At 40.0% G+C, this 27,044-nt stretch overlaps 3 protein-coding genes across 9 annotated transcripts in view; 2 read left to right on the top strand and 1 right to left on the bottom strand.

Annotated features, from left to right (window-relative positions):
- Nucleotides 1-889: 889 nt before the first annotated feature.
- timm9 (translocase of inner mitochondrial membrane 9 homolog) lies at nt 890-3,122 on the bottom strand. Of its 2 annotated transcripts, XM_049463322.1 has the most exons (5): nt 3,029-3,091; nt 2,885-2,939; nt 2,534-2,589; nt 2,341-2,436; nt 890-1,328 (listed from the first exon to the last, which is right to left on the bottom strand). In XM_049463322.1, exons 3-5 carry the CDS (start codon nt 2,570-2,572, stop codon nt 1,194-1,196), a joined length of 270 nt encoding a protein of 89 aa, XP_049319279.1. In that variant the 5' UTR covers nt 2,573-2,589; nt 2,885-2,939; nt 3,029-3,091; the 3' UTR covers nt 890-1,193. The 2 variants fall into 2 exon arrangements, with proteins under 2 accessions (XP_049319279.1, XP_007251979.2); XM_007251917.4 differs by lacking the exon at nt 2,885-2,939 and having other exon boundaries at nt 3,029-3,122.
- A 1,214-nt stretch (nt 3,123-4,336) lies between these two features.
- kiaa0586 (KIAA0586 ortholog) overlaps nt 4,337-27,044 on the top strand; it is a 159,531-nt gene continuing 136,823 nt past the window's right edge. For all 6 annotated transcript variants that reach the window (XM_007251920.4, XM_022672971.2, XM_007251921.4 and 3 more), the window contains exons 1-8: nt 4,337-5,255; nt 5,363-5,418; nt 5,540-5,673; nt 7,145-7,334; nt 7,525-7,734; nt 7,956-8,109; nt 8,886-9,050; nt 16,627-16,750. In XM_007251920.4, the coding sequence (XP_007251982.3) occupies nt 4,970-5,255; nt 5,363-5,418; nt 5,540-5,673; nt 7,145-7,334; nt 7,525-7,734; nt 7,956-8,109; nt 8,886-9,050; nt 16,627-16,750 (1,319 nt within the window). In that variant the 5' untranslated portion in view covers nt 4,337-4,969. The remainder of the gene's footprint in view (nt 5,256-5,362; nt 5,419-5,539; nt 5,674-7,144; nt 7,335-7,524; nt 7,735-7,955; nt 8,110-8,885; nt 9,051-16,626; nt 16,751-27,044) is intronic.
- On the top strand, nt 22,441-25,715 carry irf2bpl (interferon regulatory factor 2 binding protein-like). The gene has a single exon (XM_007251919.4). It carries the CDS (start codon nt 22,886-22,888, stop codon nt 24,980-24,982), a length of 2,097 nt encoding a protein of 698 aa, XP_007251981.1. The 5' UTR covers nt 22,441-22,885; the 3' UTR covers nt 24,983-25,715.

Below are 27,044 nucleotides of genomic sequence, written 5' to 3' on the forward strand. Positions count from 1 at the left end.
CTTTGGTCATTTTGCTTACAATATAGAGTAGGTAGGACTAGCAGAGGTGCTACAGTTTTTTCCTAAAGCAAAACAAAGAGTAAAGTTGCCTAAAGATGAAAAATGTTTTACTTTAAAATTCATTTTGAGCTCATTTACACTTGGCTAATAAATATGCATTTACACATGGTAGTCAAAAGTGTCTCTGGTTAGACTGCACTTGCTTCGTCTAATGGAATCAGACATGTTTACAGCTACATCACTCAAACTCAGGTTATGCTCACACTGCCAGCTGGTGCATCTAGATAGTTCGGATAGCAGAGGAAAACACATGAAATCATAATTTTTAAAGCTTGAATGTTGATTTAAAATGTGAACTTGTTCAGATGTTTCTCAGTTTAGATGAGTTATGAAGTGTCTTGTGCACAGAAGTGTAAATCTAACAGCATGATTACAGTTACTGTTATCTAGACACTGTTACAAAATTACTTCATGCACTTAGATTTGTGAAGTCAAGACAAACTGCAAATTTAATAATCTCCAAAACACAGTGCCAACAGTCATCTCACCAGATCCGATTAGAAAAATTAAATCTGATTTGAGTTTAAATAAACTCAGATCACATTCTTAAGTTGTTAGGATGAACAGATCTGAATATTTTATATGTTTATTGGGTGTGTTTTGTGGCTTATAACCAGATATTTAATGCTGATACTGAAGTGCCTAGGTGTAAACAGGCTAAAACTTTCTTCAAGCAGAACAGATAAACCATTGCACAGCCTGTGCAGCTCTTGTCTTTTGCTGTTTGTGAATTTTTTAACCATACGCTAACACAGCAAGTAAGCTCAAACTGCACTGCACCTAGCATTTATCTTAGTCACTTTTTTTTAGACATGAATAGCACAGAATATAAAGAAGTTATCTTGCTGCTTTTTTATTCTTGTTAGATGCAAAGATTTACATTTAAAAACAAACAAACAAAAAAACACTATCTTCACATTTTGCCCAAGCCATGACCAAGTCTATCGAGCCTCTTCCTCCGGGAGAATCTTGGGAAACAAAGGTCCTACCAGTGCTGAGGAGCTGAACCAAACAGAGAACCTTGACAGTGTGCGTAGCCATGTTGTTCCAATATGGAGATTCAGCCTCCTAATAGGCATGGTGAGAATTACAGCCTGAGGATATCAGAGTCCGTAAGAAAACACAGCAATAGACTACCGTGGCTGGCCTAGTAAACCAGCTTTGGCTGCCAGAGCCTCGTTCTGTTGGATGTGATACTCCTGGAAGCGCATGGAGATCCGCTGGGTCATTTTTAGATACTTCTGTAGACAGCTCTCAGAGCACGAGGTCTGAAAAGAACAAGATACAAGAGTGATTTCCAATTTTTTATTCAAACATACTTAAGATTTATTCAGACAGGCATCTCCAAACTGATTTAGTTTAGATCATTAAAGATTTTAACCTAAAACCTGTTTCATAAACCAGATCCAGCAATGTGCTGACTGGGTCAGATGAAAATCTCCCTCTTGCTGCCAAAACAGCTTTGACCGGTCAAACTGACCAGTCGGGCTTGGACTAAAGATCTGGCAGCATTAACTTTAAGTAATATAGGGTTCAGCAGTTCTTCTGTGGGATTAAACCAGACAGTTTAAGTTTGCTCACCACACACATCAGTGAGCCTCTGGGACTCATGACCTTGTTACCAGGGTTCCTTAGTAGCACTTTTGATAGGCACAGTAACATTTTTTGAGATGCTGACACCCAGTCATTTAGCCAGTTTTTTTTCACATTTTAGTGCTTTTCCTGTTTTTTACTGTTGATTTTTTTGTATTTTTATATTCTCTTCTGTTTTTTTTGTGTATAGATTTCATATATTGTTTGACACTTCTCCTCTGCTGTAACGTAGCAATTTCCCTGCTGTGGAATTAAAGGATTTTCATATCTTTGAGTATGAATACTGGTACACAGTGTAATGTAACATACTGTTATTATAGTGGGTATTCTGACTATAATTAATGTGGATCACGAAACAGCACTTATGGTTTGAATGGATTCTGCCAGTATACTGCACAACAAAAACTGATCACCTATATAAAAGGATTAACACATTTATTTACAGAACTTTATGCAGAGTATTTAACAACTGCATATTGTAATAAGGTCTAAAGTGGTATGGAAAGTTTCGGTTTGGATATGGATTTTTATATTGTCACCAACCCTGCTCCTGAAGATCTGCTTTTCTGACAGCATAATCCCTCAATAATTTATTTCAGAAGTTTAAATGGGCCTGAAGTGAAAACCCTCCCGTTTCTTAAAGCAAACACTTAACATGTGTAGTATTAATCTTGCCTAGTGTCTTACCTCTTCTGCCTTCACTTCTCTAGTAGTGAAATCTTTAACACAATCCATGAAGCAGTTCTCTGTCAGCTTGTTGTAGGTGCCCAGAAATTCCTTGAACTGAAAATCAAACCCAAGCAGAACATAAAGGAGAATTCAGTGATGTTTAAGTGGATAAAGAGACGCTTATGTCTGTAAAAGGTAGGGTGTACAGTACCTGTTTGATCTGGTCTGATTCTGTAACTTGGGCAGCCATAGTTTAAAGAGTGGACTCTGGAGAATAAACAGAATTAACAGAAAATGATTTAACCGAAATTCCACAATGACATCTAACAACACAAGCACTCTTCATTTAAACTATATTTATTAATATGAATTCATAGCACAAGTTACACTTTATAAGCAGCATTTTTATCTCGCCAATAAAAACAAGAAGTATTTTAAACGGCCTAATAAAAATAAACTAATAATACTACATAGTATAAAGTCTATAACAATTAATTCCCCATACTGGCCCTGCTGCTTATTCTAGCCACCATGCAGTGAGCGTTAGCCTTCTGCTCTATACCTTATTTCTTTAGCTGGTTAGCAGCAGCAGCAGCAGCAGCGGAAGCCCACAGACACTATACAAATAAATTACGCTGCTCTGTATCATAATGTTTGTAATTTAATAGTGTAAACGGTACAGAGCGAAAACCCGTCGCTACATTACCTCAGTCTGCACCTGGAAGCTCGAGCCTGCGGACCCTCTCTGAAGGACATGTGACGCTGTGGACAAGAGAAAGAACAACCGGCGCTTCACTGCGGCACTTTCGCTGCAACAAGGCAAATTCATTCATTTCTTCACGATGATTGATAAATATTAAAATGTAAAATTGCTTTTAAATATTTTGATATATTTAAAATAATTGAAAGAAACATGTAACAAAAATGATTAGTGTATAAACTGTCTCACTGAGTTCTGAAATAATAATATATTCTCTAAGTCATATATTTACACGAAAATGGCTTTTGAAATCACACTATAGATCATCTATAGGTCGCTGTACGTTAGTGACGTACAAAAGGAGGCGAATTATAACGTTTTATTTTTTGCACTAAAATGTAAAAGAACTGTAAGAATTTGTGATGAACTCTCACTTGCCTCTGGTTAATATATAATTTTATTTATTTTGATTTTCTTTCTTTTTTCCTTTTCTTCAGTTTGTATATTTTTAATGCTGTCTTCTATCGTTGTTTCTTGTATTAACCTGAAACTTTAAAGAATACAATATTCAATATTGTTTACTTAGGGATATAATCACATATAAATACACACACACATATAATAATAATAATAATAATAATAATAATAATAATAATAATAATAATAATAATAATAATAATAATAATAATAATAATAATAAACACGAATATAAAAAAATAAAATTAAATAAAATCAAAATAAAGGGACAAGCAAGGGGTAAATTTAAGGGCATTTTTACCACCCATAACTTTTAAAGATTTATAGTATAAGGCTAAATCATTTCTAAATGCTAAGTTTTAAAAAAATGCGCTCATGTATGTAATATTGTTAACTACAAATGATCTGTATGTCTGGGCTTTCTTAAAATAGGAATCATTCTTTTTAAATTAACAATTTATAAAGATTATAACATAATATAATAATAACATACACACTTTTCGGTTTGAAGAACTATTTCTGAACGTTACACTTAACATTCTTGGGAGGTTCAGTCCGTGATTTGTTTTTGGATGTTCTGGATGTGGATATGTCAGTGTTTTAATTTGTAGTTTTAGAATATTACTTTTAGTGTTATGGAAACGTCGTCTATCTGGAAACGTTTTAATACCGTTGTGATGCAAACCATTATTGTGTCACACCTTTTTTAAGAACGTTCCTAGAACATTGTTTCTGTAACGTTACAAAGTTACCGTTCTAATAACGTTAGCTGTCAGCTGGGGGTGCAGCTTGCAGGGCGAGGTTACTTTTATTTTGAAATTGAACTCAGTGGCGCGCGCTGCGGTTTCTGAATTCATATCTGTTGTCAACTTTGTTGTCAGCAACAGTTGTTGTGGATGCAGAGCAGTAAGGCATTATTAGTTCAGTTTCAGGTGTAGTTAGTACAGTGTTCACAGGCCAGGCCGCTTACGCTAGCTGTAAGAAGTGTAGCTGTAAATGCGTTTGTTTGTGTCAGTTTTAGCATGACTAGCTAACTTAACTACCTAACAACGAAGTTGAGACTGACTGCAGCCACCAGTAGCGCCAAATTCAAACAGCGCTCTGTCACCACTGAGCGCTGGACTACCTGGTTTAGGTGTAGCTCTCAGTTTATAATGTTTATAATGTTAGTTTGCTAACTGCGCCTTGAATTAGCTAGCACTGTGTGTTTAATTTCGTTTTTATAGCTATGAGAATTAATAGCTAACACCCTCAGTGCAAGCTAACTAGCTACTTAGCTAGGTCAGGTAACCTAGGTAACGGTAGCTGTCCGGTTGTATTGCTAACTAGGTTGTCCAGCTAAGCTAGTTAGTTATATATATTTTAAGCAATTGGAGGCCAGAACACGCACTTGTGGATTTCCTATTATAGTTATTCTATGCCAATTTTAGAAAAAATATCAACACGGTAGCATTGGCAACTTCATTAGGAATGGATTATGGTTCTTCTGTACTGCATAACATCCACTTGAATGACTCCACATCAAGCGCAGATGCAGCTGATGTTTTAATTCGCTCCACTAAAGTAGCTCCAGAGCTAAACAGAAAGAAAGTTGCCAGTGAAGGAGAGTTATCCAACAACTGCAATGTGAATATCTTTGTCCGAAGACTGTCAGACTCAACCCATAGTTCATGTTTGGAGCAAACTTTCACTAATGAATTAATGGAGCAAGTAGTCCCACCAGTCCGCCCTGTGAACATGCCATCAGCAATCAGAGGTAGATCTTTATGTATCTGATCAATCTTGTTGTAATTTTTTAAAGACTTATTGATTGTGTGTACATGTGTAAAAACTATGTAAACTATGCTTCTATTTCTGTTGTAGGATGTATTGAAGAAGAAGATCATACCTCACCAAATCCACCTGCAAGGAAAAATTATGTAAATAATTTAATTACTAATATATCTAACTACTTAATTTGAAACACTTGCTGGATGAAGAATTACTTAAGTGTTATTGCTTGGGATTAATAAAACTAATATAGAGCTTACTCTATTGCAGGTTCCTAGAGCAGGTAAAGTCATGCTGAAACCGTCAGTCATCCAAAGGAAGTGGCAGAAACAAGAGCAAGATGTACACATATCACGATACTCCGCTGATGGGAGAGGTGCAGTTGCAGCTGCCCTGAAACAGAGGTAAGTGTTGAACATCCTCAATCATACATTTACTGCACATTTCTAATTTATCTGGTACTTCTTGTAGGTTTATAATTAGAAACAGTTTGGCTGTTCCTACAATTGGCTTATCCTTTTTCATACACAGTCAGTGTTTATCTAGTGGTGTGTCTGGCTAACAGTGACTACAGTACAGCTGTTGAATATTTTTGGTTGTTTGTTGTTTTTTTTTTTTGTTTGTTTTTTTTAGCAGTACAATTGAATGGTTTAAAATATCCAGCAGCACTTCTGCATCTGGTACATCTCTACTGGCACTGCACCCACTTCCATGCTGGTACCATGTTGGCCCAACAACCACTCTATAGTGGAGCTTCTGTGGGTGCTGTACAACTGAGAGCAAGCATACATACATATATGTGCAGTGACATAATACAGACTGTATGAAATATATTAGTCATGGTCCATTTACAAATATATACCTTTTAATGTCACTATTTCTGATGATATTTCAGAATTGTGCTTTTACTTCATTTATTCCACTCCTGTGTGTAAAGTGCAATTCCAGCTCGCAGTAGATGCCTGGCACCATTATGTCTGCCAAAAATAGGCTCTAACAAAAAGCTAGCTAATTGTGTTAATCCTTATTGTGTTGAACACACATTAAGTTTCATGTTAGTGGTTAGACAAAAAATTAAACCATTTTATAATTAAATGAAATTATCTTCATTAAAAGTGTTTAGTGTTTGGACACTATCAACTTATAATCTTGTTTCTGAAGCCTTTATCAATGTACTGAACAGGCAGTCGCTACTACTTCCACTATTCTTAAAATAGCTGGTCAGTAATCATCTTGTAGTGATGGGGCTTGTAGTGATTGGTTTAGTGGGTGATAAAATATGGGAAATAGATGAATTTTAAGTAACTAAGTGGTTCTGATAAAATGGCAAGTGAGTTAAGGCAAACTGTCAGCAACAAATATTTGTTAACACTTTAACAGGGCTTCATAAAACATTTAGAAGCATTGAATAGTGCATTAATAAAGCAATGCTTTAATATTTATAAATAGCTTATGGCTGAACTGCTTTATGGAGGAGATGTAAATGAAAAATATGCGTTTTATAGAACTAATTTGTATCATTCATAAATAGACTTCTATCTTATGTGAAATTCTATGAAAATAAAGGTTCATCAATTTAGCATTCAAACCCTTCATGAAGCTAAAAACATACTTCTTAACAGACAGACACTGACCTGGTGATGATAAAGAAGAAAATGTACATATTGTGTTTTAAATATATTTAAATACATTTTATATAAATTAAAATGTAATATTCTGCAACCTATGCATGTTATATTAGAATAGCCTCATTTATTTCATTAAACGTCCAATGCCACGATACGAATACTGGCATACAAACTATTCATGAGTGTGTTACTTGTTAGCACCCCTCTTTTTCTTCTTTTGGTGATTAACTTTCTCAGAATCCTTCAGATCCCATGGTGCACCGCAAAGGCGGGAAGTGAAGGTGCAGTTTCTGGATTCAGGCTCGCTCCACAGCTCTGAATTTCGAGGTCCTGAGGTCCAGCCTAGTCCTGCTTTTCCATCAGGGGATGTTGGAGGTGCTTCAACTGTGGCAGCCATTACAGCTGCTGCTATTGCAGCCACTGCTCCGCTTATTAAGGTACTGTACAATAAACATATCTTACATTTGGCTGCTTTTTACAAAAATTTGACTGCCTGTAAATGGAAGCTGTTAAAATTGGTATGAAAATACCATTCAAAATGCTAAAAATAATAGTAGAAAAAATGTTTTTGTCTTAAACACATTTCAGACCTGCAGTGTGAAAGTTTGTGTTATATTTAATTGACAGGCTCAAAGCGACATGGAGGCTCGTATGGCTCAGGTGGCCTCTGAGCTCCGACGGCTCCAGGAGAGCGAGGGCCGAACGGACAGATCAGCCGAGAGCAGGGCAACCAGTGACGCAGGCAGAGTGACCCAGCTGGAGGTGCAGCTGACCGCACTGACCCAGCAGAGACTTCAGCATCTGGAGAGAATCCAAGGCCAGCAGCTTGAGCTCCAGGTACACTGTTCTGTCTCTGCAGCTGCAGTGCGTCTTCCACTTTGACTTTTTAAACATTTGATGAGATCAGCTTTCCATTTACTGGCAATAAAATACAGCTTTTCTAGAAGTAAATGAACCTTTCCTGAATCTGAAATAACTCTGTTCATGCAGTTGTGGTGTAATTTACTGTGGTTGTTCTCAGATGTGCTCAACATCAGTAATTCTTTACTCTGTTTCAGAATCGCCTCCTGGGCTCTGCTCTGACTGCTGTAACAGCAGGCACCATCCCACCCTCACAGTCCACACACCACTCAAACTCTGGAGAAACTCATTCAGATTCAGTACAGAGGGCGCTTAACTCACACAAATGTGCTGCTGAAGACAGTTCTACAGGTATGGTAGTGGACAATTATTATTAAATATTTAATCACTAATTTTATACACTCATTTTAAACACATAAGGGACACTAGGGATAGTCTGTTGTAAACTGTGTTTCACATGCTATACTTATTTTTATGCAGTTAATATTGCAGATAAATAGATTTTCAAACAAAATATAATTTGGAGAAAACAACATGATAGACTGAATAATTATTTGTTAAGGTTGTACATAATGATATGTAAATAATTGCCAACCTTTATGCAGCGTACGGAATTTATGCAATATGGTATATTTTCAGTTATATTTATAGCATTTGGCTGATGCCTCTCATTGGTATAGTGTAGTGTTCAGCTGGCTAAACGAACCTTTGTCTAAAACCACATGTACATTTGTGTATGAGACAGTTACTCCAACATAAGCAGCATAACCAGTTTAATACCCTTAATTTCAGAAAAAACAGTGAATGAGTGGGTTTCCCTGTATGTTTGTCATACAGTGTGTCATGTGAATAGTGTATAGTAAAAAGAATCATTCTAAATAATTTAGAACATTTTTTTTAGCACAAAGTAAAGAACAACTTTCAAATATGAAAAAGTCAAAATCTGAAGAAAAACGTAAATAAATAAAAGTTAGCAGTTGTTTTAACACTTGACAGGGTGTGTTTGCTCTCATGTGTAATTGCCTTTTAGTAAGACCAAAATCTCTCTGTCCTTTGTGTAGAAGGTTCACAGGTGATGCAGAGGGATTAGCTTGACTGTTGCTTTGTTTGCTGCTTCTATTGTCCAGTTGTCCAGGATCAAAGCAGGGAGACTCGAGCAGGAAGAGAAAAAAGTCCTTTGGAGACACCAGCACCCCGCAAGGTTATCCCCAGACCAACCCACTGGAATCCTGCCCTCCAGGACAGCCAACAAGGGAGCAGCAAGGGCCGCAAAGCCACCCACAAGAGCCATGGTTAGTTAAAGTTCCTTAAACTGCAGAATTTGGCCCAATGTGACTAATAATGTTTTAATAATGTTGGACTATTTAATTAAAAGAGTGAAGATCATGCAGTATAAACTTACTTGGTAAAATCACATTGTTTGGATCAGAGAGCTTTTTTTTATATTATTAGTGGTGAAAGTGGTTATCACAATTAAATTAAAAAGCTCTGATTTTTTTTTTTTCTTTTTGCTTGTTTCATGGTTGGGATACTGAGGTATGCCGACAGTATCTGCTGACCGAAATTGTGCCAGTGAATGTGTCACGTCTGATTTCCTGCAGTTCTTCTTTAAACCACTTGATGGCAGTAGCATCATTTCCTATTTCAGACCTAGTACTGAGCAACGATAAACATGGAGAACTGAAATTTGGTTTTAACTTTTGATTGCATTGTTTTTTTTTATTATTTATTTGTGCATGCAAAAAGACAGATACATGGGTAATTTTTATTAGAGCAGAACTGTCTGGAAAATGCATAAAAAAACAAACATGTTTCATTTTATTTATAATATAACATGCTATATTGCACATGCTGTGCATGCTACATTTTGGCCTGGCCAACAACGTGGTACCATAAACACTGCTATATGTTATTTTCCATTGTTTTACATTTAGCTCTGCACAGCGTTCAATTCAAGTGCTTGTGTTTTGCATTATGTACATACGTGAAGATTTTTCTAATGTGTGTATTAATGATACCTAGTTAAAACATTAATTTTAAAGTACTGTATCTGTGTCGGAAGCATGCTTGCCATGGATTCTTTATTCTGGTTAGACATTCTTCACACCTTCCTAAATGAGAAAACAGGTTTGGAGAAACACTTGATTTTTGCCAGAAGGGCAATAATGTTTTGAATAGGAAACCACATTTTTTAATTCCTTACAAATTGCTCATTAACCCACCCAAGCACCCCCCCCCCTCCCCTTATACGACGCACCATTATGAAGCAGATTGTTTAGATTGAAGGTGTGTAGCTGTCTCTTCTGCAGCTAAAACTAATTAAGGGTAAAACATTTGTGTTAAACAAGGGGTTGCTGCTGAGCAGCTGTGTAAATACGGACAGTTGGTTCAGTTCTTCTCAGTCATGCTGTTTTGCTTCATGTCAGGTTCTTCTGAAAGCCTCGTGGCTGCTTGAAAAGCTTTCAGCTTGCTAGTTTGGGTTGACCAGGAGACACTGAGTGTATGCTATCAGCTTCAGGACAATAGGCTCTGGAGCACAAAGCCATAACACACTCTCAATAACACTGCAGCACCTCAGCATGCCTGGGCTGATATTGGTCGCTAGGCTGGTGATGGGTGGTTTCATGGCAGCGTGCAGGCAGCTTTTCAGTCAGTCTTTCTTTCGCCTGTCGATTCCTCTCTCTTGCGTTTGTTTCTGCACTTCTTCTTTCCAGAATGGGGTAATTACATTGCGAGCTCCATGCTTGGGGAGCAGAAGTCATTGGCTCTGTCTCCCACACACTTGTCTCTCTGAAGGCTGGAACAGTTTTCCCTCCTGAATCTAATCTTCTGCCTTCACTCTCCCACACTAACATGGGATTTCTTTCCCAGAAGCTGCTCTGCTTCTCTTCAGCCCTCCATCACAGATGTGGGTATGGTGAGCAAGCTAATTAAACACATTTCAGCATCTCACAATTCTGCAATGCTGAAAAACAAAAAAAAACAGTATTATTTTATTAATAACATACATGTTATTACATAAATTACAGTGTGACAGCAAAAGGGTATCTATGCATTTCTGGATGGCCTGTAGGGTTGGCCGGTATCCAGGTTTTCAGAAAGTCATAATGTTATTCTAGAGCCGAGCAATATATTGATATATTATTGTACTGTAATACGTTTTCTTGTTATACAGACAACATACTATCATCAGTTGTTAAAGAACACTGAACCAAATGTTCATTTCAATGCAAAAATCCTGTTCAATTTGATGTGCCACAAAAAAAAAAATAAAAAACAGTATTTGAATAGCAGAATCTGCCATTGATGCATTTTTTTCCTCTGTGTCAAAACATAATACATACATTGTGTATCCTAAAAATGTCTTTACATATCATGTACATGATATTCTATTTTCACCATATCACCCAGGTCTATCATCTCATGATGACAGATAGATTGGCTCAAAAAAAAATTATATTGTTTTTTCTCCTTTTGATTAGTCAATAGCTTTCCCTCTGCAGTGACTAGTGTATGTCCTCGCCAACTAGACTGATTAGTCTATTAGTCTATGCAACTGTTAGTTTGCAGGCTTTACCTTGCACACTTTTAAATCAGTAATTTAACCTGTTAGTCTGACCATTACAGATACACTGCTTAGCTGTTGACTCAGATTAAGTTGAATGTAAATGACTGACATTACATTTTTACATACATACTTTGTTATGTTGGTTCTGAGTTATTGCTGTTGAATAAGATGTAGGTACTAATGATAAACTTGTCAGAGAGAGTGTAGCTGAGTAACTGGTGCTGGAGCAGCAGAAATGCTAGATTTACATCATGTTTAGACTTGTATTTAGGCAGCTAAGGTTAGATAAGTTAGCTAGCAGCAAACAGGCTATACAGCACAGTACAGACTGACTCTCGGCTAACTGAGAGAGCACATTTAGAAATGGGTGAAAAGGAGTGTTTTGATTGTTTTGATTAATCCAGGTTTTCTTGCTTTCCTATTCCTACGAATTCAGCAGGTCACTAAACTCACAGCCTGCTCGGGTGGGCCTGTTGTCCCCCCCTTCCAATTTGCATAATGTGACATCACCAATCAGTGAGTGACCACAGTGCCCCACTCTGTATCTTTTCTTGTATGTACAGGAATAAATAAGCTATTTGGCTTTGAAAAAAAATGTAGAACAAGACATGTAATGTTTATATAATATCTTCATTTGGAGATACTATTATAATTTTTAAATACCACAGTATGCTGTATTATTGGTACTGTCCAGCTCGCTCCTGTAGAACCCTTAATCTCAAATTGTATTAGTGCATGTGTGTTTTTGGATAGATATCTTTGCATTACACCTCTGTCTTGTAAAAGTCTTTCATCTCATTAATATTGCAACTTAACAGGAGTATAAAAAAACCTTATTACATGAATGGAAATTTTACATGAATTGTAAAAATATATTGTTTGTCCATGTATCATACATTTTTTGTTGAGCAACTACAACTACCAGATTGTCAAAATAGTTGACATTTAAGGTATGTGTGCGACAGCAAGTGTATTTTTGGCATCTTAGTAAAGGATAGAGACACATTTGGATTTATTATACATGTTAACTGCATGCTGCTGTTTTGACAAAACTCGGAAATTGGATTTCAATTGCTTGGTGGGAACTGTCTGGCTGTCGCTGGTTTCGTTTTTAAACAGTGCAAATGTGTGTGTGTGTGTGTGTGTGTGTGCGCGCGTGTGAGGACAGTAGAGAAATCAAGCTTAAGATGTCTGTTACAAGTGACTCCATTTTGTCGCTGGTGTGCATCTGCCTGGTTGTCGTGGCAACCCTGCTATTTCTGCGGCTCGATCGCTCTCCCCTGTCCCTGGCTGTCAGACCGCTCTCTCTATGGGAATGGGCTATTTTTAGTCCCTCTGCCTTTTGTTTCTCAGGCACATCATCAAAAGCGACATTAAATCCATGCGGTGTGAAGTTACACGTGGGGGTTTGAGGGGTGGTGCATGCGTTACAGTAGCTGCTGAGCATCTGTGATATTTTTAATATATAAATGCTTATGGATGATCGGCCTGGGAACACTGAGATGCTGGATTATTAGAGATGTTTCGCTGGTTTAATTATCCAGGCTTCCATGCACAGACGATTTCCCTCAGTCTATTTTTAATTTCTATGTCCTCTGTTAGTCGAGCACCACATGCTTAGTACAGTATCGTAGGTGGTCTAAGAATAGAGCTGCTGTTTTTACAGGAAATAATATTTGTGCAGGCCAGAACAGTTTGTCCAGAGCTAAATGTAGCTCTCCCTCGCTAGAGTAGATTTATCTCTACCGTAAAGGCAGATCATCAATGAGTCTGGAACTGAGACACATAATCTGTGCACAGCTTATTGGTCCTGGCGAGAACAGAGTATGTTGCCATGTTGTTCAGCAGATAAAGTAGACTTCAATTGGTGTTGATTTAAAAATGAATACACTGTCATTGCTTGCAAGGTACCTGTTACAATAATTGTTGTGCTAAACAGTATTATTGTAATTTTTAAGACCATTTCATGTCACTGATATAGACTAAAGATAAAATAATACCACAATAATGCAGTAAATACAATGGGCAATATTGAGGACACATCCATTCATTGTATAATAAGTTCATAACACAATTTTTGCGACAAGCCTAGACATGAAAAGACAGGCCCTGTGAATTAAGGAAGAACCCAGATTTATATATGAAGCTGTACTTGATTTTCTTTTGCAGTACAGTAGTCTTCTCCACATCAAAGAATTGAGATAGAATGTAGTAGAAGTTCCTAAACAGTAGAAATACAGTTTTTTTTATAGTCAAGTATGCAAACATACTTATTCCCCTGCTGCTGAAAATGAGCACCGACATGTCTGAAGTGTATGTCAACACCTTTAACATCTTTAAAAAGATGTTTGTTAAATGAATACCAGACATTGAACAATAAATAGGGCTTTTCCCACCTGGGTTCCAGGCAACTGTCCCACTTTCACAGCATCTTTTGTAAGGACTGGGGAGCCTCTTGTCACATTTTTTTGATTCCCAGCTGCCATGTCACCTAGGAGGACACGGGGGGTTCTGTCTACTCTCCACTGCAATGGCCTTTGTGGAATAAATGGCAGGCTTTATTATTAGCCTGTACTCTTACCTGCCAAGGCCTCTAGCGCAGCCGGTATGCTCCAGGGGGTCGGGGGAGGGAGTGAAGGGATAGTATGCCATGCGTTGCGCTGTAGGAGAGCACAAAAAGCCTTTTCAGCTCTCCTGTAGGATCATGTGCCATTTGCAGCTGTAGCATGGGGGATATGCTTGTTTATATATAGTCTATGGGTAGTGACTGGTTTTTATTTGTAACTGTATAACTGTATATTTGATAGATAAGAAATAAAGTTTATATATGTGTTTATTATAATTTATTACATTATATTATATTACATTATATTATAGCATTGTGGTTTCAAAATACATTAAATACAACATTTCAATAAATCTTTTATAAAAAAATACAAGAAATATTAGCGCCTATTATATTGATGCACAGCATTTAATAACTGTAGTTAATGTAAAAATACATTTATACGATTCCTTTGGTTTCTTTTTCAGGAACCAGAAAAATAGTAAACAGTCCAGTGAAAACAAGCTGTGCCTGATGTAGTTCTAGTGCTCTGGAATTAACAGTTCATTAACTGTTATTAAGGCAAACATAGCGTTAATAACAGCTGCTGTTGTGATACTGTATATACTTGAGAAATTAATTATGGTATTAAATTTGTTTATTAAAGGTCAGTACTGCACAGCTGGATGTTCATGGTCTGTGGAGGGTAAGCTGCATATGTTGGATTTCTTTTGTCTGTTACATACCCACTCCCCTCCCCCGTCCCACAATGTGTTTAGACTGCACGCAACACGGCCGTATTCAGTCACGCTTCCTCCAGCTCCAGAGTGGAGTCCATTTTTCAGCACATTGTGCTCCTGACGGGCTGCAGTGTTACATCTAACCCCGCACCATTGCTATGAGCTTCCGCCCCTTGGGGGGGTGCCAGCTTTGTGCTAAAAGCTGTCCATTGTTTGCCCTCCTGTGTTTGGAGTAATTGTAAAGGCGGCATTAAAAAAACGGTGTCTTGCTGTTGCTACGGGTCCGCACATTCCAGCTGATGTTTTGCAACTGTAAACACTGCATGAGTTTGACGTCACCCAGCAGCTGGGAAAAAGGGACTGGAATCTGTGTGGTAACAACAGCAACCGTCTCTTAAATCTGTGGAGAGCTGAGGGAGTTGCTGTCGCAGTATATCACTCTGAATATGTGTGAGGAGGGAATTAAAGTGTTCTTTTGTTGGGCTATATATATATATAGCGAGAGATTATTGTTTAAAGGAATCCTTTTGGCATCAGATAGATGCTTAGATGTGATTTGATCATTGAAAAAATATTTGCTTTGCTGAAATACTGTATCAGTATTTTATTTAGTGTACTGCATTTCCTATTGCATTTCATACTTATTAAACTTATTAAATCACAAAGATATTTGTCCTTTGCAATTTTCCCAATGCTTATAGAGTTGCATCGACATCTGCTTTGGCCCAGCATTCTCATATTGGCACATCCCTACTTTTTACATTGATTTCCTAATAGTGTTGCTGCCTTTTCTGTCCACTCCTGGCAATTTCATTGAACGTAGATAGAAAAGTAGGTTGTTTATATTGTTAGTGACACTGGGCTGTTGTGCTAAAACCTCAACTTATTTCCGTTTTTCAGTTTACTGAATTTGTAACCATATTAAAGAAATTTTGCATTTCTTTATGTCAGCCTTAAAGGATTTGTTCTAATTTCTACATTCCTTGATTGCTTATAGAGAGACATCAGCAGAATTTAGGAATAAAAAAGCTAAAACAGAACTATATTTTCCCAGAATTGCCATATTGGTGCCATAGCTGTCCACTCCTAGCAATTTAATTGAACGCATTTTAGTCTGATTGTTCTAGCAGTGCTGTGATGAATTCATTCTCCAGTGTGGCAGTCGTTCCCTTTCTTTCTTTAACCTCCCAAATCAGGCTTTCAAAGGAAGCACAGTACAGATGTTCTAAGAATCAGCGAGACGTTGTTCTGAGAGCAGGAGCATCGTGACCCCTCGCACTCATTTCTAAGCTATGTTCGTCATTAAGCTTGCAGGCCTCCGGTTTCCTTTCTGGCTTTTCCTCGTCTGGCCTTGCTGATTGTCTGATTGTCAGACGGTGAGGTGTGGTGGAAGAGCCTGGCACGACGCTGTTGTTTTAGTAGGAGGAGTCCCCTTTTTGATGTGACCTTTTGACCTCAAGGAAACTATTATGGTCAGGATCTCCTCAGCAGCCAGGGGTAGTGTTGTTTTTGGAAGAGCAAGAAATTCTTGTCCAGAGCATTTATGTGGCTTTGTTTCCTTTTGTCTGCATTCCACAGCGCTGCGAGGGGAAACATTCCTCTCACAAATCTCTTTGCTTTCTAATGGACTCTGGAAAGCGACCAGGGATATTTTTTGCCTCGCTTTGACAAACATCTGTGTGATGAGATTTTTTTTTTCTCTCCAACGACAGAATGAGGTTTTTTCCATTTACAGTCATTCACTGGCAGCCTGTAAGAATAACAATGAAAAGAACCCTTCTCATAACCTTACCTTACTGATGAACACCCAAACCAGATGTACAGCAATTTGTGGCACACTAAATGCTTGAACCGTGTAAACGTGTGGCATGTTTTGTGAGAGTGTAAATCCCAGAGCCCTGATGAATTGGTAGGTGTGTGTATATATGTTTGGGCTTTGGACAGACCTGTAGAATGCTGAGTGAGGCAGGTGTCTGCTGCTGGGACTGATTGGGCCCATGTTTTTCCCTCTGCAGGAAATGGCAGGCTGCTGGAACAGATCCCTAACAACCAGAGATCTCCCACGAGATATCCAGCACACACTGTTGGGGTACGGGGAGTTGCCATAGCAACAGTTGACAGCCAACCAGAGCAATCCAGGTAAAGATAAATCTCGAGAACATCCTACATACAGTACTTGAACTCTTATACTGTATTTCATCATATATTTTATAATGTGGTGCTGGTGCACTTCTTTCAATTACTGATAAGATTGACTGACTGCTAATCAGCAGGTTCTTCTTCCATTCCATACTGCCCGACTTGGTATTTAGTGGCAAAATTATTTTTGTATAAATAATAGTAAATAGTAAATACTAGGACATTTGCAATGAACATATTCAACCCAAAGCACAAATAGCTGCCTTCCATATTGCAATTATTGAATGTAAGCTGTGAGTATATAGATGGTTTGATTGCTGTTTGTGCAGCTTTAGACATACCACTTGAAAAAATGCGGAAGATATGTCCTTTCATGATGAAACAGTGTAAAAACAGAACACCAGACCAGCATTGTTTTAAAATAATAATTTAAGAAAAACAACATGGTTAATCTGTGGCAGAAGAATAAAATCTGGATATGTTTTGGGCAGGCTGAGGGATGTTTTGGGCATGGGTTTATGATGAGATGAGATGTTTGTTAGCAATGCTATTCTAAAATCTTCTGTTCTTAACAAAAGAAGCACTTGTTAGATATCAATCCTAGCCAACTGACTGCATCTGTTGTAAATTGTAAATCATTTAAGTATATCTTTTCTATCAAACACTTACTTTGAATGCAGTTAAGATGAGTTTTGAGACATGTCAGGGTTTGTTTACAGATGTTTCAAAGTATACTTATTCTGGCTGATAACTTTATTTCCACACTTTAAAAAAAGGATAACCCTAACTTTTATATTGGGTTTAATTTCTAATGTTCAGTCTGATACTAAGGTGGGATATCCCAGCACAGTGTGAAATAATAGGCGTTTTGTAAAGATGAGCTCGGCACAAATTGTTCCTCAGTATAGTAGATGATGCGTGTGCATTCGTGCCTAAACCACAGTCTCATCATGAACCAGAAAAGAATGCCTCTGCCCATCCCTTTAAGTGAGGGGTGTGTTCCGGAGTCTGACATGTTTGCTTAATGCTGTGAGCTTGTTTGTGTGTGTGTGAGTTTATGTATGTGTGTGTAGATGTTCAGGGTCAGGCTCAGGCTCAGGCTTTTCCTGTCTTGTTTTTAAGAATTTATCCCCACCTTGTCACAGATTGTATTACATGATCTGGGTTCAAGAAAGCAAATGATGATGATAAATAAGCAAAAAATAATCTGTGTCCTATGGCAGAGTGTGTTTACTGAGGCATGCATACACTAGCTTATGTTTTCCTTCATTGTATAAGCAACGCAGGAATTTCTTGTAAATAGTCTGTATTAGGGTTTGAACTCATGATTGATATGAATACACAGCTTATGATACACGGCTTACGATTCAAAATATAATGATGTATTATGATACTTTAAACAAGGTGATTTATTGCAGTTGTTTAAATAAAACATAAATCACTTTTTCAATCATATTTACAGTAAAATCTGAGTGCAATTAGAAGAGGGGGGTCTAACTACAGAGAAGAACACTGCTATCTACTGATATTATAGATATTTTGTAACCTTTCTGTAACCACCAACTCTCTCTGGGTTCACCATGACTGGTCCTGTTTTAAACATCAGTGCCACTGCACTGGTTCCGTTTAAAAAAAAATTTAGGGTACGACATGAAAAAATGCATGCCTGCCTCATTCTCGATCGAGCCTCGAGAAGACGTGAAGGGTTAAATCCTTTCAAACACTGTTTGAAAAGGGAGGGAAAGAAAGAAGGACCAGCAGCGTGAGTGGAAATCACACATATGCAGCTAACTGAGCGGCCTGCGCAAGATACGCACATATAAGGAGCCCAAGGTAGGCAGTAACTCACAAAGCTGCTCTAGCAGCCTCTGGTCCCCATGGCAACGGCAGGCGGCCTCTATCGGCTCCATCTGAGAATAGGTAAAGTAAATCTGCATGCATTTGGCTACCCGCCAGTGTCTCAAATGAAAGAGCACTTTGAACGGCTGCCAGGTTTGGAGGAGGAGAGGGCCTGTCAGGCCTGCTTAATGTTGGCAGTTTGTACTTGGCAAGCCTTGCCTTTTCCCAGAATCCCTTAGTCTGGCAAGCTGCCAGCTGCTTAGCGGAAGCTGAGAGTTAACCCCTGCGATGGGCCTGGGGAAAGCTGAGCGCTGAAAACTTTCCACAGTGTGTGTGTGTGTGTTTTGAGGCAGCGAGGCACACAGTGTGATCTGTATGCATGAGAGGGCTGCGGGGATAGCAAAGAATCTCTCAGGGAGAGGGAAGAAAAGCAAAATATCCTGCGCCGTCTGCACACACAATCAGACCGTGCAGGTTACTGCAGAAGCTTTACCAGGAAAGTCTTCTGGATGCTAATTTGTGTTTAAGGCACTTCACTGGGGCTAGTTGTACAATCCTGATCGTTTCCAATGTTTATTTTTTGTCCCTACAAAAAAAATCAATGGATAACTCTTTATATATGAACGCTACTTACTTCATAGCATGTTCGTAAGCATTAAATAACGTATTTATAAAGCAATACTTGTGTATTTATGAATATGTGTTGTGTCAGTAGTCGCAATGTGACATAAGAAGAACCTCAAGCAGTGTATCATATTAAATATCAAATATCATATTTATATACATCTCTGAAAAAAAGACCACTTAAGAATGATGAAGTTTCTTTGATTTTACCAAATTGAAGACCTTTGGAATATAATCAAGAGGAAGATGGATGATCACAAGCCTTAAAATCAACCAGAACTGCTTGAACTTTTGCACCAGGAGTGGCATAAAGTTATCTAAAAGCAGTGTGTAAGACTGGTGGAGGAGAACATGCCAAGAAAATAGTGATTAAAAACCAGTGTTATTCCACCAAATATTTATTTCTGAACTCCTAAAACTTCATGAATATGATATGAATATGAACTTGTTTTCGTTGCATTATATGAGAAAAAACATATAATAAAACTTTAAATATTTTTTTTTTATTTGAGGTCTGAAATCTCTGCATCTTTTTTATTATTTTAGCCATTTCTCACAAATACCTATAAATAGCAAACTGAAACTGATTCAGAAACTGAAGTAGTCCCTTAATTTTTTACAGTGCTATATTTTTTAACTGTTTCAATTAATGTAATTGTATTTAAAACACCTTTAATACATTTTTCTTTTTTAAAGAGTAACTAAACCCCTTGATTTTAGGACCAAACATTTTTTTATTTTTTGAAGGTTAGGAAAGTTTTATTAAACAGGACTGGTATGTTTTACTACATTGCTGTTTACAAACATTGCTGTTTCGAGTCTGTGAACAATTATGTTAGGGCATTAAGTTAGACAGACTAGATACAGATAAAATAGTGGAGTGAACACAGATCGTATTTACCAGCGCCAAGATTAGCTTACTGTTTTATGAGAAATTCTGTAGTACAGATGAATTTTAGGGGGCATGCTTGCTTATCTAACAATGAGTGCATCAGGCAAGACATCCACTCTTTTAGTGATATGTTTGTACATGTTCATACGCAATGTTTTCCTACTGAAATTGGGTCTGCTTTACTGCAGTGTTCCTGCAGTGACGAGAACAGTCTCTGCCATTTGTCATTTTTTCCCGTTTAGAAAATACAAAATGGCAAACCAGCAATGAAATGTTCTGGTTGCTTGTTATTCTGGCACTAATAACTTGGTATATACTCAGGTATATGTTCAGATGTATTGTTAAATCTTTGAGTTATGTAATCTATAATTTCCCTGCAATATTTCTAGTAAATGGTATATAGAATAATAAAAATGGCTTGTGTAATGAGCTGCAGAAGCTATATTTGCTTACATATCTACACACATACACTGGCATGCCATAAATGGATGATAAAATAAAGCGTATGCATAACAAACAGCAGTATAGCAGTGTGGTACATGACTGGCAGTGTCTGCCTAGAATTGTGTATGCAGACAAGTGACTGGCATAAATCACAAACACTTTTAATGCAGATTAGTGTAGCGTTTCTCTTGTCCCATGACATTTATCTGATAAAAGAGACCATCTCTGTAAGACTAGGAGATGTCCAACACAAACTGTAGCAACAGATGACTGGACTGTAGATATACAGTACATCTGCAGTGCTGGACTACAGATGGACTACAGTCTGTAATTATGTACTGCAAATGAGAGAATGTTGGGAAGTGTATAAATGTTTGTATAGGTGTCACTCCATGTTTTGACCCATGTGTTCCGTGTTATTTTCTACCAGTGTATGCTTCCATACACATCCAGTCTGATGCACTTAGTATGCAACACTAACGGGGAGGTAAAAAAATGCCTTGAGCGAGGCTGAGGCCATGCCTGGTTGCTTTTTGCTCATACATTACATGTGTATTACATTTGGTGCCAGCAGTTGGTAGGGATTGCAATAAACAGCATTTTCCACATGTACAGCCAACCACCCCACCCCCCTTTGCATTCCTTCTCTCCTGGAGCTCTTATAGGAAATGTCTGTGTGTGTAGTCCTGTTTGAGTGAGAGAGCAGGGTTCGGAGCTTTGGGGGTGGGGCACTCTGTTTCTGTCTATCCACTCACTGAATGCAATCAGTGTGAAAATAACAGACTGAACCAGCAAAACTAGTGGGGTTTTTTTTAGATCACATTTATTCACGTTTATTTTGAATAGGGATAATTTAAAGGTTAGCATTATACATACATACATATGTTACTGTAGTGTTTCTAGGTGGTTGTTATGCTATTCCACATGGTATCTAGGTAGTTGTGCTGTGCTTTCCTGGGTAGTTACTCTATATGCTTTTGCTACACAGGTGCTTTAGGATTTAAGATGGCCGCTGTGCTATAAAGAAGTGTACATTTACAAAGTATTTCATAAAAATATAAAATTACAGTTTTGTCTACTAAATATTACATACTTTTCTTTACCTGAAAAAATTACTTATTTTCTGTAGAAGATTATGGAATTCACCTGTATGTATACTGTTCTATAACTGTTTTATCTATTTCTGTAAGAGAACAGTATATGTTCAGTCTGTATAAATGACAGTACCTTCATTTTATATATGAAACATATACCTTTGCTGGATAGCACACTACCAGTCTGGAATAATGGAGGAATTGTCTTGTATGTGCACAGACCTTAAACTGTTCTATGACAAATTTGCAATTATGGAATGTTTTTGTAAGACATTAGAAATTTGTTTTAATTGTTTATACATAGAAATTACCTTGTTTTTTATTTTTATTAGGGATGAATATTTATATTTACTGATTATTCATTATAATTGTCTTGTATATACACAGATCGTATGGAAATTATGTTTAAATTATTTAAGGAATTGTGCATTAAGTTAATACAAAGGAAATATTAGTGGTATTTTTTTTTACCAGAATATTAAAAAAAAATGTGGCATATTTATCACAGTGCAGGAAATCAGTACTGTAGTTTGCTGATGTAAGCATTTCCTCTGCTTGTAGTTCCAGTGTTGAAGTGAACAGATGTAGGAGTTAAACAGCAGTAAAGCTCGTACTGGTGACTGGCGAGTTTCACAGAGAGAGACTGAGAGCGGCTTGTTTTCCCACAGACCCTCCTTGTTTCTAAGCGAAAACTGCTCAATTTGGTGCGTCCGTGTTGTGTGTGTGTGCGCGCGCGTCTGTGTGTGCCAGTCCATTCAAAAGATTTAGTGGGGAGTGGTTAGCGCATGCGCACTCTTACAGCAACAAGTGGCATGTCGATGTGTAACGGAGAATAGCGCGTTGCTGCTGCTGCTGCTACTGCTGACGTCACCGCTCCGGCCAGGTGGCATTCCGCGCGCAGGGAGAGAGCGCGCGCTCGCTCGCGCGGAGGACGTGTAGGCACCGTCAGGAAAAAAAGGGAACCAAAAAAAGAAAAACAAAAAGTAAATCCCACTAAAGGCAGTAAAATGTGAGGCGGAACAGCGCAGCCGAATCCTGCAAGACCACCACCGCCGCTGCTTTGGTCCTGGAGCTCGAGGAGAGAGAGAGAAAAGGGAAAAGGCTGCAGCGCGTGTGTGTTCAAGAGAGAGAGAGAGAGAGAGACGAAAAGAAAACACAGCGCGCGAGGCTCTTCCCTCCCCCGTTTGCTCGCGCTGCTGAGCGGCTGAAGCGGAGCGGCGCGCGTGCAGCAGCTGCAGCAGCATGTCTTCCGCGCAGGTCGCTTCGTCACGGCGGCAGTCGTGCTACCTGTGCGACCTGCCCCGCATGCCATGGGCTATGATTTGGGACTTCACGGAGCCCGTGTGCCGCGGCTGTGTAAACTACGAGGGCGCAGACCGCATCGAGTTCGTGATCGAGACCGCGCGGCACCTCAAGCGCGCGCACGGATTCCAAGACGGACGCTCTCCGGGCCCGGGAGGCGCGGGGGTCGTACCACCGCTGCCGGTGCCCCCGCCGCCGCTGCCACCTCCACCGTCGTCCTCGTCGTCGTCGCTGCCTCCGCTGCCCTCCGTGAAGTCGCACGGAAAGGAGACCACAGTGCAGCTAAACCACGTGGACGGCACAAGCAAGCAAGCGCAGCAGCAACAAGCGGGACTCGAGCGCTGCTACTCCTCGCGCTTCGACTACACGGGCACGGGCATGAGCGCGCACGCGGCGCGCCTCCCCAACGGCCTCCTGAACGGCTTTCCGAAGACGGACGACGGACCTCCCGAGCTAAACCGCCAGAGCCCCAACTCGAGGCGGGGCGGCGGCACTCACGGACTGGTTTCTCTGCCTGCGCAGATGAGCGTGCCCCCTAACCTGCTCCCACAGACCATGCTTAACGGACCCGCTTCGGGCCTGGCCGCGCGCGCACCTCCCTCCTCATCGTCTTCATCCTCCTCCTCGTCGTCCGCTCTTGGACTTTCGGAACCGGGCAAGCGCCCCGCGTCCGTCTCGAGCACGGATCAAGAGCGCGAGGCGCGCGAGAGGCAGCGCAACGCCGAGGCTCTGTCCGAGCTCGGGGAAAGTCTACGCAACCGAGCTGAAGAGTGGGCGAGCAAGCCCAAGCTCGTGCGCGACACTCTGCTTACACTGACTGGATGTGCGCCCTTCGACGTGCGCTTCAAAAAGGACCACGCGCTCGCGGGCCGCGTGTTCGCCTTCGACGCTGTAGCCAAGCCGGGCGCAGACTACGAGCTAAAAATCTTCGTAGAGTACCCGAGCGGCTCCGGCACCGTCTTCTCGAGCGCTTCAGGGGTCGCCAAGCAGATGTATCATGACTGCATGAAGGACTACGGCCGTGGCCTTTCGTCCGGCTTCAAGTACCTCGAGTACGAGAAGAAACACGGCACCGGCGACTGGCGTCTCCTCGGCGACCTGCTGCCCGAGCCCGTGCGCTTTTTCAAGGAAACCCTGGGTGCCGACATGCTCCCCCAGCCGCACGTGGACGCGGGCTGCCCTCTACTCCCCTCTTCGGCTCTTGCCGGCATGCTCCCACGCGCCTTACCGGCTTCATCTGCTGCATCTGCAAGCGCGCTGCGGGCGGGAGCCCGCAAACGCAAAGCCTCTCCGGAACCGGACTCGCTCGAGGAGCGACAGCAGCAGCAACAGCAATGGATGGCCAGCCAAAATGCGTTGGCCGCGGTGGGGGGCTCATTCGGGGCATGCCACGGAGGACCACCACCACCATTGGGCCCTGTACATGCTAGCCGGGCCACTCCTCCAGAACCTGCACAGAACGGACAGTCGCCCATGGCGGCGCTCATGTCGGTAGCGGACGCTCTAGGCGGTGGAGGTGGAGGCGGCGGCGGGGGCGCGCATTCCCCGAAGGACGCAAACTCTGTGCACTCCACTACATCCGCACGCCACGGCAGCACCGGCAGCGGCGGCAGTGGCGGAGGTAGCAGTCCCGTATCTCCGGCTTCGGTCTCAGGCCAGCGGCGCTTGGCCTCGCGCAACGGCGACTCACAGCAGCAGCAACAGCAGCAGGCGCACGCGGAGCACGCCGGTGCGCACGGGGCCCACGGCGTACCTGACTCTCCCATGGCTGGCAGCGGTCCTCTGTGCTGCACCATTTGCCACGAGCGCCTGGAGGACACACACTTCGTGCAGTGCCCCTCGGTACCCGGCCACAAGTTCTGCTTCCCGTGCTCGCGCGAGAGCATCAAGGCGCAAGGCGCCACGGGCGAGGTGTACTGCCCCAGCGGAGAAAAATGCCCCCTGGTCGGCTCCAACGTGCCTTGGGCTTTCATGCAAGGGGAGATAGCGACCATTCTGGCCGGAGATGTGAAGGTGAAAAAGGAGAGGGACCCTTGAAATGCTGTTGAACATTTCAACAGACCGACTCAAATAAATATATATAAATAAATCTATATATATTATATATATATATATAAATAACCTTGTTGTGAATAATGTGTACAGAACACCTCACTCCTCCTTGTGTTTTTGTGTTTTGGGGGCTCTTGGAGCTCCCTCGAGCCTCTTGGGAAGGAGGACACTGTTGGCCCAGGACGGTGGAGAAGCACTTTGAGGTCACAGTCTGTTGTTTTTTTTTTTTCTTATTTTTACAAAAAAAAAAAAATCAGTTCACGCACTTCGTTTAAAGTGGTTACCACATCCCAAAAACACAACACAACTCCCCTTCCCCTTCAAAAGACCCCCACCACCCCACTTTTTTTGTACATGACATGTTTTGTCATTACTTACGGTAAGACGACTTGGTTGGTCACATGATTTTCCACGCCAATCAGTGTCAGTGGGGCATTTCTCTTCTGATTTTTTTTAGTGTTTTTTTTCTCATAATGATGTCTCTCTTTTATATCTCGTGCTCTCTGAAAGTATGACTATAGTTTACTACATGTTTTTCATTCCGACTCCTTTTGTTTTTGGTTTGGTTTTGTTTTGCATTAAAGATGCACGGATGCTTAAGAGTAGAGCAAAAATACTGTACATTAACTGCTCTGTTTGTTTATACGGTTCTGTAGTAACAGAAAACTTGTAACGTGCCTTGGAGCTGAGTCAATTGTAATAAATTCATTGGTATGAAGATTTTGTCAAGTGTCAGTTTGTTCAGTTCGAGATGCATTGGCACTGTACATGGTTTTCCCACACGGCACTGGTTTATTTGCAACATGTTGCACAGGACTCCTGTCTTATGATATTAAGAGGAATTTTAGGTTAAACAGGAGTGGTCTATTTTCTTTTGGCAAGCTAGCATAGTTCCAGAGAATGACTGTTTATTTCTTAAGCATGGTGTGATCAGCTTTCAGTGTGCAAGAGGTGGTTGGTGATGGTTAAAAACTGTTTCTTAATGTTTTGTTGACTCTGTTTGTGCTTTAACTTGCAGTGCATGTCAGGGACTGTTGCTTTTCTTGCTTACTCTGAAGACAACTGTTACAGTTGCATGATTTTTACTATTATGATAGTATATACATTGTAGGCATATTTATGTAAAGAGTATATGTGAAGCATCTGACTTTTTTAGTATCATTGATATTTTCTTACCCTTACCAGGCATGGCACATTCTCTTTGACGTAAAACCTAAAAATTAAGATGTGTAACGCAATCAGCACAGTGCAACACAAGCTCCTGGAAAGCAGTATTGTTCATGTGAATGCCTGTTTATTTCTAGAGCACAGTGTACATGATTTTCAGTGTGTTTAATGATGAGTTAAAGATAAACTGCTTCTGTTTATTTGCTATAGTTCACACTAGACTCCCATTATACAATATATTTCATGAGGAAGTTTGGCCGGAATAGAAGTGGTCTGTGAGCTTTTGTAAAGCAAGTAGTTCCAGTAATTGACGGTTTATTGCTAGATTACAGTGTAATTCATTTTAAATGTGTTAGAGTGAGCAAAATATGATTTTTGATGGTTAAAAATTGTTTCCTCTGTTGACTTGTTAGTGCTTTTGTGTGTGGCTGAACGGGGAAAGTTACTATACATAATGCATTATTCTCAGTGTTATGATAGTTTAGACAGATACTGGGTGCTGCATGTGACATATTTCTTAGTCTCTCACCACTATAAGACATGGCTCATTTACCTTCCCCTTCAATCTTAGAATGAATTTAATACTATCATCTCAGTACAATGTACAATGTCAGTATAGTTTCCTTGATTGGCTGTTTACTGCTACAGCATAGCGTACTCAATTCTAGTGTGTTTGAGACAATTTTTGTGTGTGAATAGGTAATTGGTTATGGCTAAAATTGTTTCTTAATACCTTTTGACGCTATTTGCCTTTAACTTGTGTTGCAGGTTGGTGACCTTTGATATGTATTCTTCCTTATATGATAACAGAAATATAATGCATGGTTTTCAGTGTTATGTTAGCATAGACAAAGTCTAAATGCTACATCTAACATCTATT

The sequence above is a fragment of the Astyanax mexicanus genome, chromosome 14 (genome assembly GCF_023375975.1).
Source record: "Astyanax mexicanus isolate ESR-SI-001 chromosome 14, AstMex3_surface, whole genome shotgun sequence".
NCBI lineage: Eukaryota > Metazoa > Chordata > Actinopteri > Characiformes > Acestrorhamphidae > Astyanax > Astyanax mexicanus.

Excerpts from the sequence above, each read along its gene's own strand:
- timm9 (XM_007251917.4), bottom strand. The coding sequence starts at position 2,572 with ATGGCTGCCCAAGTTACAGAATCAGACCAGATCAAACAG. Across the intron at positions 2,437-2,533 it reads AATCAGACCAGATCAAACAG|TTCAAGGAATTTCTGGGCAC; the intron begins GTACTGTACACC and ends TTTGATTTTCAG. Across the intron at positions 1,329-2,340 it reads GAGAAGTGAAGGCAGAAGAG|ACCTCGTGCTCTGAGAGCTG; the intron begins GTAAGACACTAG and ends TGTTCTTTTCAG.
- irf2bpl (XM_007251919.4), top strand. The coding sequence starts at position 22,886 with ATGTCTTCCGCGCAGGTCGCTTCGTCACGGCGGCAGTCGTGCTACCTG.